The following is a 13,356-nucleotide window of genomic DNA, read 5'->3' on the forward strand; positions in this document are numbered from 1 at the left end:
ATGCAGGGAAGCAATCAGGGTTTAATGAAACGAAGTTGCTGTTTTAATTTAGAGTAGCACAAATTAATTTGTTGGAATACAGCTTTAATGAGTGTAATTATGTGAGCTCATTAATCTGATGTAACGGGGGTCCTTGTATCTCTCTTTCTCTCCTCTGATCTAAAGGTTTCCCCTCTATTACGAGATCAAGGTTGCGTTTGTGATCTGGCTTCTGTCTCCCTACACGAGAGGAGCTAGTGTCATCTACAGAAAAGCCCTCCATCCTCTGCTTTCCTCCAAAGAAAGGGTGAATCTCCTCTTCACATTTATCTACCTCTTAAAACACTGGGTTTGCAAAGCACTTATATTGTGTTAGTATTCACCATACTGCAAAATGAAAGGTTTCCCTGTTATTCTGCAACCTTATAAGAACAGACCACCAGTGGTCTAGTACTGCTTTTCATTTCCAGTACTGTATTATTATATTATTGCTATATTATGTTGTTTGATGCTGTGCCTGAAGACCAGAAAGGTCTCAATCTTGTCCTAATGTTCTTGAAGGAAATTGACGACTACATAATCCAGGCAAAAGAGCGAAGCTACGAGACCATGGTGAACTTCGGCAAGCAGGGACTGAGCATTGCTGCAACTGCTGCTGTGTCTGCCGCTGTCAAGGCAAGTGTGTGTGTGTTAAAGATAGACAAACAGAATGAGAGCGAGCTGTTTTGACAGTCAACATGAAATGAAAATGGACCCTATTTACTTTTTATTAATGCACTTTCATGATTTTCTAAAAAATATTCATCACTGCAAGTTATTAAAGAGAAGAAAACAATATTTGTCTTTGTAATCTTTCATCTTTATGTAATAACTTGCTTTTCCTCTAAAACAATGGCCAAATAGCTGTAATAGCTTTGGAAAGAGACTGCTGTAGGGGATGCAGCCTTTATTGGTAATAATAATAATATCTTGCTAATAGTTAACACAGTAAGTTACTCTTTTATAAATTCTGTTTCACTCAGAAATAAACTACCATTTAAAAGGCAGTCGGGTGTTATTTAGTTTGGGGATTGTAAATAAAGTAAATGCATACGTTTATTTAGCAAGGACATTACATTTATCAAAAATTACAGTAAAGACTGTTCTAATGTTGCAAACCATTTCTATTCAAATAAATGCTGTTCTTTAGTTTTATGTTCTATTCATCAAAGTATCCTGGAAATATCCCCCAAATACAAAGCAGCACAAAACAGTTGTCAACATGGATATTAAGAAATATTTCTTGAGAACCAAATCTGCATATCAAAATGATTTCTGAAGGATGAAGACTCATGTAGAGAGTAATGGCTACTGAAAATTCAACCAATTCCTGCCATCACAGGAATACGTTACATTTGAAAATATATTAACCTCCTCAGACCCGAGCTTTGGTTTGGCGTGCATTTTAGATTTCTTCTAGCTTTTTGGGGTTAGGAGGGGACCAATATATATAATAACCAGAATTTATCTTTGAACATGAAGCACTTTTTGAAAAAAATGATGTCCACATATGTGGACACTGGGTCTGAATTCACAGAAAAAAATCAATACACCATTGTGCAACAAAGTGCAAATCTCTTTTATTTACAGCCTGTGCCTGAACATTTTTCGTTGTTACTCTTGTATAACTTCTGAACATACATACATACATCTTCCGCTTATCTGGGGCCGGGTCGCGGGGGCAGCAGTCTAAGCAGAGATGCCCAGACTTCCCTCTCTCTAGACACTTCGTCCGGCTCTTCCAGGGGGACACCGAGGCGTTCCCAGGCCAGCCGGGAGACATAGTCTCTCCAGCGTGTCCTAGGTCTTCCCCGGGGTCTCCTCCCGGTGGGACGTGCCCGGAACACCTCCCCAGGAAGGCGTCCAGGAGGCATCCGGAACAGATGCCCGAGCCACCTCAGCTGGCCCCTCTCGATGTGGAGGAGCAGCGGCTCTACTCTGAGCTCCTCCGGAGTGACCGAGCTTCTCACCCTATCTCTATGGGATCGCCCAGCCACCCTGCAGAGAAAGCTCATTTCGGCCACTTGTATCCGGGATCTTGTCTTTTCGGTCATGACCCACAGCTCAGCCCAGGTGAGTTGGAAAATTTATCCGGGGCCCCACCCTGGAGCCAGGCCCGGGGTGGGGCTCGTATGAGAGCGCCTGGTGGCCAGGCCTCCTCCATGGTGTCCGGCCGGGCTCAGCCCGAAGAAGCGACGTGGGGCTGCCCTCCCGTGGGCTCACCACCCGTAGGTGGGACTGTAAGGGGCCGGTGCTTAGAGGATCGGGCGGCAGTCGAAGGCGGGGGCTTCGACGACCTGATCCCTGGACCCTGGAGGGGTGCTGGATAGCGCTCTGACTGGGGACTCCATCGTTCTACTTGGGGACTTCAACGCCCACGTGGGCAGCGACAGTGACACCTGGAGGGGCGTGATTGGGAGGAATGGCCCCCCTGATCTGAACCCGAGCGGGCTAGTCACAGTTTGTCCATAAGGAACACCATGTTCAAGCATAAGGGTGTCCATCAGTGCACGTGGCACCAGGACACCCTAGGCCGGAGGTCGATGATCGACTTTGTGACTTTGTGGACGTTTCATCTGGCCTCTGGCTGTATATCTTGGACACTCGGTGAAGAGAGGGGCGGAGCTGTCAACTGATCACCACTTCTGAACATTGATATGGAAAAACAAAATTTATATCCAAATAAAAAACATATCCAAAAAAAAAAAATTTGAAAATTTGCTTTCTTTTTTGTAACACTCCAAAACTTCAACTTCTCCAAACTAGGAATGTTATTTTTATTTGTGTGATCGCAGTGAGCAAGAATGTGTGTGTGTGTGTGTGTGTGTGTGTGTGTGTGTGTGTGTGTGTGTGTGTGCGCGCACGCGATCGTGAATGAGCAAGAGAGAGTGTCTGTGTGTGCGATCGCGAGTGATCAAGAGAGTGTGTGTGTGTGTGTGTGTGTGTGTGTGCGCGCGCACGCGACCGTGAATGGGCAAGAGAGAGTGTCTGTGTGTGCGATCGCGAGTGATCAAGAGAGTGTGTGTGTGTGTGTGTGTGTGCGCGCGCACGCGATCGTGAATGGGCAATAGAGAGTGTTTGTGTGTGCGATCGCGAGTGATCAAGAGAGTGTGTGTATGTTCGCGCACGCGATCGTGAATGGGCGAGAGAGTGTCTGTGTGTGCGATCGCGAGTGATCAAGAGAGAGTGTGTGTGTGTGTGTGTGTGCACGCGCGCCACGAAGCTCGCAAGTTGTGCAGCTACAAATTGTCATTTTTTTTGCTAAAATTCTTATACAGTTTCATCGAAGTTAAGTCCCAATGTCCACATATGTGGACATCAAGTTTAGCAGCCTAGTAAATCTTTCCTGTTACAAAAGTTTGTCAAATGTGCATGCCATTTTAATCATACAACACTACTATGCATAACTTAACAAGAATCAACGATGAAATGTTATTACATTTTTTACCTTGTGGGCGTTTTGGTCTGATGTGGCTGCGTGACATTTCGCCTCTGTTCTCCGCCATCTTGAAATTATTTATGTTACATTTTTTTTTCTCCTGACACCACCAGATGGCAGTATAAGTGTCCATGTTTGTGAAAAACCAGTTCCAGTTACACAGAATTAAGTATTAAGCTGCACACAGCCAAAAATGTGGTGTCCACGTATGTGGACACGGGGACTGAGGAGGTTAAACTAGAAAACATTTATTTTAAATTGTAGTAATATTTCACTATATAATCAGGTGCTTTATTCCAAAACTTTATAAAACAAAAAACAAATGTGTACATCACATTATGAAAGTAAAAGTGTTGCAAATGATGTTTCATATACGCAGTGTTTAATGTAGCAAAGAGCACAAGTGCGCTGGCACAAATCTGCAATACCAGCAATAAATGACGCGCTAATGACTTTCATTTGCAAGCAAAGGTCACTGTTCTTTTGTGAAACCAACCCAAGGCCATTAGTATTCGTAAAGGAAATCATGCTGATATACTAATCAGAAGCAGATCACAGGGCTGCTCAACAATGCTCCAATTTTCACTTGGCCACTGTCCTGCCCAGACTCTCTGAAAGCATGCCTGCCGTTATTGAAAGGCGTCTCTAAAGTTGAGAAAAGGCTTGTCAATCTCTATTTTTGAAAGCTACCATATTTTTCCCTTTCTTATCTCCTTTTCCTTCCTTTTACCCTCTTTCTGGCATGTTCTTTCTGTTTTATTTGTGAAATCTGTTTGATGATCTTTTTCTTGTTACCTTGTACTGACATATACTGCCCTATAGGAATACTGCAGCCCTGCTCTCTCCAGTGCAGGTAATTCCATAGAGTGTCTACAGCATGCTGTTAATATCATTTTAACAACTTTTAGTTCATTGTTTCCTTTTTCCATTTTTTAAATAGTTTTTCAGTTTTTTCTGACTCAAACAGGGTGTTAAGTACTGCTTGTATTATCTGGTATTATCAGTTCAAAACATTTGTGTTATGAGGCCTAAAATGTTCCCATCTGAAGTTTTTTTTTTTTTCTTCAATTAAGCTCTCTTCCAAAACCAAGAACACTGCATATGAGAGTTATTTTTCATAAAATTCAAAATCCAATGGCCAACTGGTTTGTTGGTGTTTGTCTGTGCTGTCTGAACTGGCCAATAGAATGCAGTAAAACTGTATGTCCTTCTAGCACGTTTACACTGGAAAACAATGTAAAATAAGTGCAGTGAAATAAAACACTGCATTCTGTGTGAACCGGGCCCTAATTCATTGTTTAATTAATAAATGCTTTGCTGACATGCAAATGCCAACCCCTTTGAAATAGAGAGTCATGTGAGGAGCGCTATTTGTTCCAGAGGTTCATATGACAATGGAGCAGGTCACTAGGTAACAGGTCACTTGGAACAGAGCCCAAATCTTTGAAACATTCATCCATACATGCATGTTGTGATGATGTCATCATGGAAGCCCATGCAGCCTCGTTACGCTCCGTTAAAGCTGTTCTGTGTGTTGTCAATGTCAGCGCTGACATGTTTATCATAACTGGGGGTTGTTTTGTCTCTACAGGGTCAAGGTGCCATCACAGAGAAGCTCAGGAGCCTCAGCATGCACGACCTTACCCAGATCCCTCACGACGACGGGTATTCGTCCTACGGCTCCAACCCTGCCAGAAGAGCCATCATGGACCAACCCGACGGAGCTGGTATATCTTACCTCAGATTAATTATTAACATCCCATCCTTTGTTTCCTTTCGCACTGCTGTTTCTCTGCTGCGTCCACAACAGAAGGCAGATGCCTTGCTCTGCCTGTTCAGTCACAAACTTAGAGTATTTTTATGAAGCTACTACGTTTCAAACGAGCTTCCGAAGCATTACAACATCATGTCTAATGATGTCGAACAAATTCAAGTGAGCTTTAGAGGTGATCACACAAATATTTTATCACAACAATGCTCACTATCAGTAAGATTTAAACCTGTGCGAGGTTTCAGACACAGCCTTTGTGTGACCACCAAACACAGCAAGCAGGAGCTGGGAAAGCGTCTGTTGTGCAAGTAAAGCCATAGCGCTTTCATAATGATATCTCAACCAAATCTCACACGCTTTTGGAAATCACTGCAATGGTAACTGGTTTTCAAGCAAATGGAACGGATTCGGTGTTTGTCTCAAGCAACGGAGGGTCATAAGTAATAAAGGCACATTCCTAGCATGAAAGGTATAGTCTAGTGCCGCTTTGTGAGAAGATGAAGAGGAAAAAACAGCTCAGGGAGCCTCTGAGCAGAATACCTAATGTGCTTCTATCTCAGTATGCTAATGTGCCCGCCGCGTTTGAAATTCCGCTGGCATCCAGGTCATTTTCATCTCATCTGCAATGAAGCCATCAGAAAGCCAGCTCCTCCAAAATGGCATTCCCTTTCAGAGGCTCAAAGCCAAGGTGAAAGATCCCGACTGATCAAACGAGCTGCTAATTGCAGTTTGAATTTAAAAACGGGGGGTAGCCTATGAAGAGAGAGGCTCGAGTGTGTTATTTATTCGTCCACCCTTTAATATTGGGTTTTGCTTTTTCTAAAGATGCAGAAGTCCGCTTTGAATGACAGGCATGACATAAAACATGCCTGTATATATTTTTATGCTCTCCTGTCAATCACATTCACACAAGTACTGGGGTCTGATCTGAGTGTTTTCGCTAGCAATATAATTTTAAGCATTGTGAATATTGCAATGATTTGAAATATATTATTTGCCCAGTAAGTTTCCTAGAGTGTGACAATTTTGTCCGTTTTTTTTGTTTGTTTGTTTTTTCATTATCCTAATCTCCAAGAATAAAATATATATATATATATATATATATATATATATACACATACATACACACACACACATACATACACACACACACATACATACATACATACATACTTACATACACACACACACACACACACACACACACACAAATATGAATTAGCCATATCGCATACAATATATTACGACTGTTATTCAGATGCTCAATAAATGCTCAGTAAAATTCATGCCAAGGTTGAGAGAAGTTGTATCTCTCCTGGTTATAAGGCAGACTTGGACTGCAGAGCTGCTAACAGTCTAAATAACAAAGACATGTCAGCTGTGTCTTTTATATTTGTCGTCTTTCAAATCTCTTTCTGCTTAGTTTGCACAGGGCCTTAAAAGAATAGTTCTGGAAAATGAATTGCATAGTTTTCCAAATCCCACGGAAGTTGTTATATTTCAGTTATTGAAAACAGCGGTGGGTGTGGAAACAAACAAAGGAAGGCTTTTCAGAACCATTGGTTTCTGTATATATTCTGCCCCCTGATGGTGGAAAGGAGAACTGCACACACAATATAAATTAAGCCTACAGTTCTGTGCAGTGCTGTATGGTCGTGTTATAGCCTGTCTTTTGGTGGTATCATTCTGGTGATGGAGTGTGCAGTGAATCTGCTCTGGCTGGATTGCCTTTAGGCGTCCTGGCACAGGCTGTCTCTGCCTAGCTCCCAGCGCCACCCGGGGAGCCCAGAGGTGATGGTGCCAGGAGCGGCCTGAACCCGGCAGCTGCTCTCTCTCTTTCTCTCTTCCCCCGCTTGTCCTTTCTCCGCGGCTGGAATCACATTCCCAACCTTCACAATAAACTAGATCAGTGGTTCTCAACCGGTCAGTCGTGACCCAAAAATAGATCTGTTCTAATACCATATACATGGACAAGGAAAAGCAATACTAAATGCAAAATAATAAACAAATAATCATGCACAGTTGGATAAATAAATAGGCTTATCAACTTCTTAAAATGAGGAGAAAACACTTCCCATACCTTGTTGTTGACGTCCAATCAAAAAAGGTTTCCTATCCAGCATAATGTCACCTTAGTCATTTTGCATATTGTTGTTCCTTTGCTGTAATATTAATGTATTTTAGCCTTACTGTAGTTTAAACAGTAGAGCCTGGCGCTAGCAATGGCGATGTCATGGGCTCGATTAGCAGGGAAAGCAAGAACTGATAAAAAATGTATACCTTGAATGCAATGTAGAGATGCCTGATATATCAGCCACCATATCAGTATTGGCCTATCTATCTATCTATCTATCTATCTATCTATCTATCTATCTATCTATCTATCTATCTATCTATCTATCTATCTATCTATCTATATATCTATATATCTATATATATATATATATATATATTCATTTTTAATGTTATCGTTATTGGCTCTAAGAAAATTTGTCCAATATATTAAAGCTGATAAATAGTGGATTATGTCCTTCAGCTGAGACACTTATTTGACACTGTTTGCCTTGATGCTTTTGAATTGCTTGAAATATGATTGGAATCACTTTGGAAAATACAGTTAAGTGCAGCATGTGCAGCGCAAGTCTGTTATATAGGCTACATACAATTATAATGAGAACATTATAATTATAAACACTATTTCATGGCTTTTAATGATGAGACTTTTATTTTTGTAATTAAAAAATTGGATTTCGATTTATCGAAATATATATATTTACCAATATATCGTTTATCGGCTTTCAAATATTATCGGTTTGTAAGAAGTTAACAGTATAGGCCAAAATTTTCATATCGGTGCATCTCTAATGCAATGTAAATGAATAAAGTGTCTGCAAAATGCATAAATGTAAAAAAAAAAAAAAAGTTTTCTACTCAGTCTTCAATGTAGAACATATTGTGTAATAGATAACTTTTGACATATGATAACATCCATTTGATGTTGGTGTAAATTCAGTGTCTTGAAGGATAAGCTTTTAAGTAGCACTGATCTCGATCATGCCTGCTCTTCTGCCTGCTGTTATGTATGATAATACCCTGATCTATGTGTTCATCATGTTTTCTTAACTCTCAAATTGTTTCTTTTGTAGAGTATTATCATAGTGATGACAATGACAGAAGTGATGACGAGGGGAAGGGTGTGTTCTCTGAAGATGAAGCCGTGTCTCATCACGGGCTCAGACGATCTCAGAGCGTCAAAATAACCCGCTCAAAAGTGCGCAGAGATGTAAGTCCATCTAAACCCAATAGCACATCTCCATTTTGTTCTTCCAAGACTCAATAACTAAATAAACATTACATTTTGGGTGGATTGCTCCAATAAGGATTATATTCAGCACATTTTACAGCAAATCTAGGATTTGTTGATCTGGGCTTTATTTTAAATCGAGTTGTTGCGCCACTTAATTTTAAACACAGATTAACAAATCGGGTGGGAACGAATCGAAGCTAAGGTGGGACATATTGAATGGCTCCTCTCCCTTTACGAATAGCCAATAGCTTTAGTTTACCGCACATATTGCACATCGTACTTGACAGCACCATGGAAGCGAATCCGAGCGCTGATGATACGTTGTATACAATAGTAGAGGTGTGAATAAATTCTAGCCATTTCATTCTTAACCAACGTACAGTTCGAAAATGGAATAAAACTAGAGCGTTTGAGCAACAGAACACACATCTCCAACCCGTATTGCTCTGTGACGAACATATTCATACTAAAAGCTAAACTTAAAATGTTGATTTTAGAGGGCCTTTAAATCCAGGATTAAAATGATGGTTTAAATGTAAACCTACTTATTTTGGTGCAACTGAATTATTAGATAAACCTTGATTTAATCTAGATTTAAGATTAATCCTTATTGGTGCAACTTACTAAAAGACTTCTAAATGCATTTTTTCAAAAGCCACATATTATTTTCTATATTTTATAAAAATAAAAAATAAAGTTTTTTTGTTTGTCCACAGTTTGAAAGCAGCAGGTCAAAAAGATATTTCCTCGTCTGAACATAGCAACACATTACTGTAATTTTTTTGCAAATATAAAGGACAATAATGATATCATCATAATCACATTACAGTAACTGTTGTACCAAAAACATTATTGTGTTAAATGTAAATTTCGGTTAATGTAAAACCTTCATTTACCATACAACAATCAATATTTGGTCAAAAGCAATATATTTTTTTAATCAATTATGCCCTTTTTCCTCTGTTGCATTGCGTTTTGATGACACGCGTATGTTGCACGCTGTAAGAAGTCACAACTCACACAGGCTGATTTGCAAAATTGAAATATTCACATGAATTTGATTTGGTTACATTTACAGGTAAGAATAGTATAGTAAAATGTAATTTATGCATGGTGGGATCACCCGTTATTCAAAATTCAAATGCATTGTTTTACTACTGTAAAGTGACGTCACTGATGGAAGTTATTACAGCCCTTCATCAGATCATATATTATCATATATTATTATTAGCTTGCCTCTTCATTTACGGAATGCGTGATTTTTAATTCTGGTAACAAATGCTTGTCATTCATTGGTCGCAGGCTCGTTATGGATCTCTGAAGATCAAAGGGAGGAAAAGACCAGGGCTTAATGCCTTGACTTACACCAGCATGGAGAACTGAGCTGACTACTGATGTGCGGGAAGATGTGTTCACTTTATCAGACAACCAGTGTGTTCATATTCTTCTCTTTTCACAAGGGCTGTGGACTGTTTTTTAACTTTTTCATGGATATACCAACAGATCTATTTATTACTTCTACCAGCAAATGTGTACATACAGTGAGTATTATGAGCTTGAAGTGTATGGGGTTTGACTGATGTCTGTATTTGTAATGCATGGCTTCATTGGTCTGAATTTGACATTCAGATGTCTTTTGTTTCAGTATTTGCATTTAGAAATGTTCTTCTTGGATGTGGGTTTTTATATTTCTGTTTTCGTTCATCTTTTGCTGCCTTTTAGATACGTTTTAAGTCGTTTTTACAATTGTAGTTTTGGTAATAATTCTGATTCTTCAAAACTTGACAGTGATTTGTCAGCATCAGACCAAAATTGTCTCTAATCAGTAATAGAGAAAATACCAAAGAGAACAAAAGGCAGTGTTGTGTTCTTGTTGACTTTTTAGATGTTTTAATACAATTTTCAAATGTGTAAAAAAAAAAAAGAGAGAGAGAGAAAAAAAAAGCTGACTGTTTTCTTTATTATTGATGGTACATGGGTTTAAAGGAAACCCCTTTTGCACATTCTTTAAATCCTCGATTGAAATCCTTCACTACTGGTCTCCATGCAGAACGTTCTTCTGGGAGGAAGACCACACTTAATATAACATCTCTGTGGGTGTGCAGGTAACTGTGCTGTCGTGTGGATTGATGTCATTCAAAATGAATACAAATTATGAATAAAGCTGGAATGTTGTAATGCAAATATTGTTATTTCTTTGCTACACATTGTTTCACACATTATTATATAACCAAATTACATTTATTCTTCTGCGGAGCAGCTGATGGATTAATGGATGAATACATATTAATGAATATTTGCACTTTTTAAGAGCAACATTTAAATGATGGATTGACGGATAGATGGACAGATAGATACGACAGATTGATCGGTATGGGTGGATAGATCTGTGTTGAAGAATGGATTAAAGAATAGATATGTGTGGATGGATAGATCTTAGATCGAAAGGTATAGATAGATAGATAGATAGATAGATAGATCTGTCTGTTGAAGAATGGATTAAAGAATAGATCATAGATCGATAGATCTCTGGATAGATATATCTGTTGAAGAATAGATAGGTCGGTCGATCGATAGATAGACATAGATAGATCTGTGTGGATATATCTGTTGAAGAATAGATAAATAGATCTGTGTGGATAGATAGATCTGTCTGTTGAAGAATGGATTAAAGAATAGATAGATAGATAGATCGATAGATAGATAGATCTGTGGATAGATAGATAGATAGATAGATAGATCTGTGGATAGATAGATAGATAGATAGATAGATAGATAGATAGATAGATAGATCTGTGTGGATAGATCTGTCTGTTGAAGAATGGATTAAAGAATAAATAGATCTGCGTGGACAGATCATAGATAGATAGATAGATAGATAGATCTGTGTGGATAGATCATAGATAGATCTGTCTGTTGAAGAATGGATTAAAGAATAGATCATAGATCGATAGATAGATAGATCTGTGTAGATAGATAAATAGATCTGTCTGTTGAAGAATGGATTAAAGAATAGATCATAGATCGATAGATAGATAGATCTGTGTAGATAGATAAATAGATCTGTCTGTTGAAGAATGGATTAAAGAATAGATCGATAGATAGATAGATAGATCTGTGTAGATAGATAGATAGATAGATCTGTGTAGATAGATAGATCGATAGATAGATCTGTGTGGATAGATCTGTTGAAGAATAGATAGATAGATAGATAGATAGATCTGTGTGGATAGATCATATATAGATCTGTGTAGATAGATAAGATAGATAGATAGATCTGTGTAGATAGATAAATAGATCTGTCTGTTGAAGAATGGATTAAAGAATAGATCATAGATCGATAGATAGATAGATAGATCTGTGTAGATAGATAGATCGATAGATCTGTGTGGATAGATCTGTTGAAGAATAGATAGATCATAGATAGATAGATAGATAGATCTGTGTAGATAGATAAGATAGATAGATAGATCTGTGTGGATAGATAGATAGATAGATAGATAGATAGATAGATAGATAGATAGATAGATAGATAGATCTGTCTGTTGAAGAATGGATTAAAGAATAGATCATAGATCGATAGATAGATCTCTGGATAGATATATCTGTTGAAGAATAGATAGGTCGGTCGATCGATAGATAGATATAGACATAGATATAGATAGATCTGTGTGGATATATCTGTTGAAGAATAGATAAATAGATCTGTGTGGATAGATAGATCTGTCTGTTGAAGAATGGATTAAAGGATAGATAGATAGATAGATAGATAGATCTCATAACATCGGGAAATACATGCATATATTTGTTAATCTTAAAAAAGGTTCATACATGAATTACAAATAATGTCCAGCATACATGTGAACTCTTGAAGATGGTTTTGATAATGCTGGTTGATGACTTATCTTTTCAAAGTCAGTAATAATAATGAATGGCTAGGGGTGTACAAATATTTGACTTGTATATCATCAAGCACCACTGCCACTAGTTTAGGACAGTGCTGTTCTTATGGAAAGAAAAAGTCAAGATTTATGAATCGTGTGGATAGATAAAGGATGGACAGAACAGAACCTGAGCTTTGAGCTTCACTCAGTGGAAGACAGGAGAGGAGTGAAGATGACTTCTAACATTTCTTTCATACAGTAACTCTAATTTAATTAATGTTTTAAGTTTCCAGATTCTGATTTAGTCTAATAAAATGCATAATACAATTGACGATTTCAAAGGGTAAACGGAAATCTGAGCTTGCTTGCATGCAATATAGATTGTAGATCTACAATGTAGATTGTTATTACGCGTATCGTCCACTAGATGACAGACTTTGTTAAGGTAACGTTTACAATTTTCCAAGAATAGTTCCAATGTTCCAAATTTCCAGACTCAGGAAGTGACATTTGGACTTTTAATAATCCCATTTTATTATTTGACTACATTCATCAACATTTTAAACCTGTTACTAGAGTTTTTGCAAGTACAATTAAATAATAATAATAAATCTGTAATTTATAATAAATTAATTTATCAGTAACTACCACGTTTGATTGAATTTTGATATTTAAATTGATAATTCAATAGTGAATGTTGAGGCAGCAGTGAGCTTTCCAATCAAACTGAGAGAAATCATTAAGGTAAGAGCAGTCAAGAGCTCCGGGAACAAATTTACTAGTCATTTGGCACATTTTGACCTTTTTGGTTCACTTTTTAAGTGCTTTTCACCAGTTAACAGCGGCTCTAGTCTAGAGATGTCAATGTTGTCCATTTTACTACACTGCTAGAGCTGTCATAACAGACTGCATTTGCACTATATTAGATGTCCATTAG

The 13,356-nt window shown here is 38.2% G+C and overlaps 1 protein-coding gene across 1 annotated transcript in view; it reads left to right on the top strand.

Annotated features, from left to right (window-relative positions):
• Positions 1–10,719, top strand: part of reep3b (receptor accessory protein 3b) — a 38,727-nt gene extending 28,008 nt beyond the window's left edge. Inside the window, exons 4-8 of the mRNA XM_084434506.1 lie at positions 166–286; positions 541–654; positions 5,049–5,184; positions 8,375–8,511; positions 9,838–10,719. Coding sequence (XP_084290632.1) covers positions 166–286; positions 541–654; positions 5,049–5,184; positions 8,375–8,511; positions 9,838–9,918 — 589 coding nt within the window. The 3' untranslated portion in view covers positions 9,919–10,719. The remainder of the gene's footprint in view (positions 1–165; positions 287–540; positions 655–5,048; positions 5,185–8,374; positions 8,512–9,837) is intronic.
• The last annotated feature ends 2,637 nt before the right edge of the window (positions 10,720–13,356 follow it).

Source organism: Rutilus rutilus (genome assembly GCF_951802725.1).
Source record: "Rutilus rutilus genome assembly, chromosome: 16".
Taxonomy (NCBI): Eukaryota; Metazoa; Chordata; class Actinopteri; order Cypriniformes; family Leuciscidae; genus Rutilus; species Rutilus rutilus.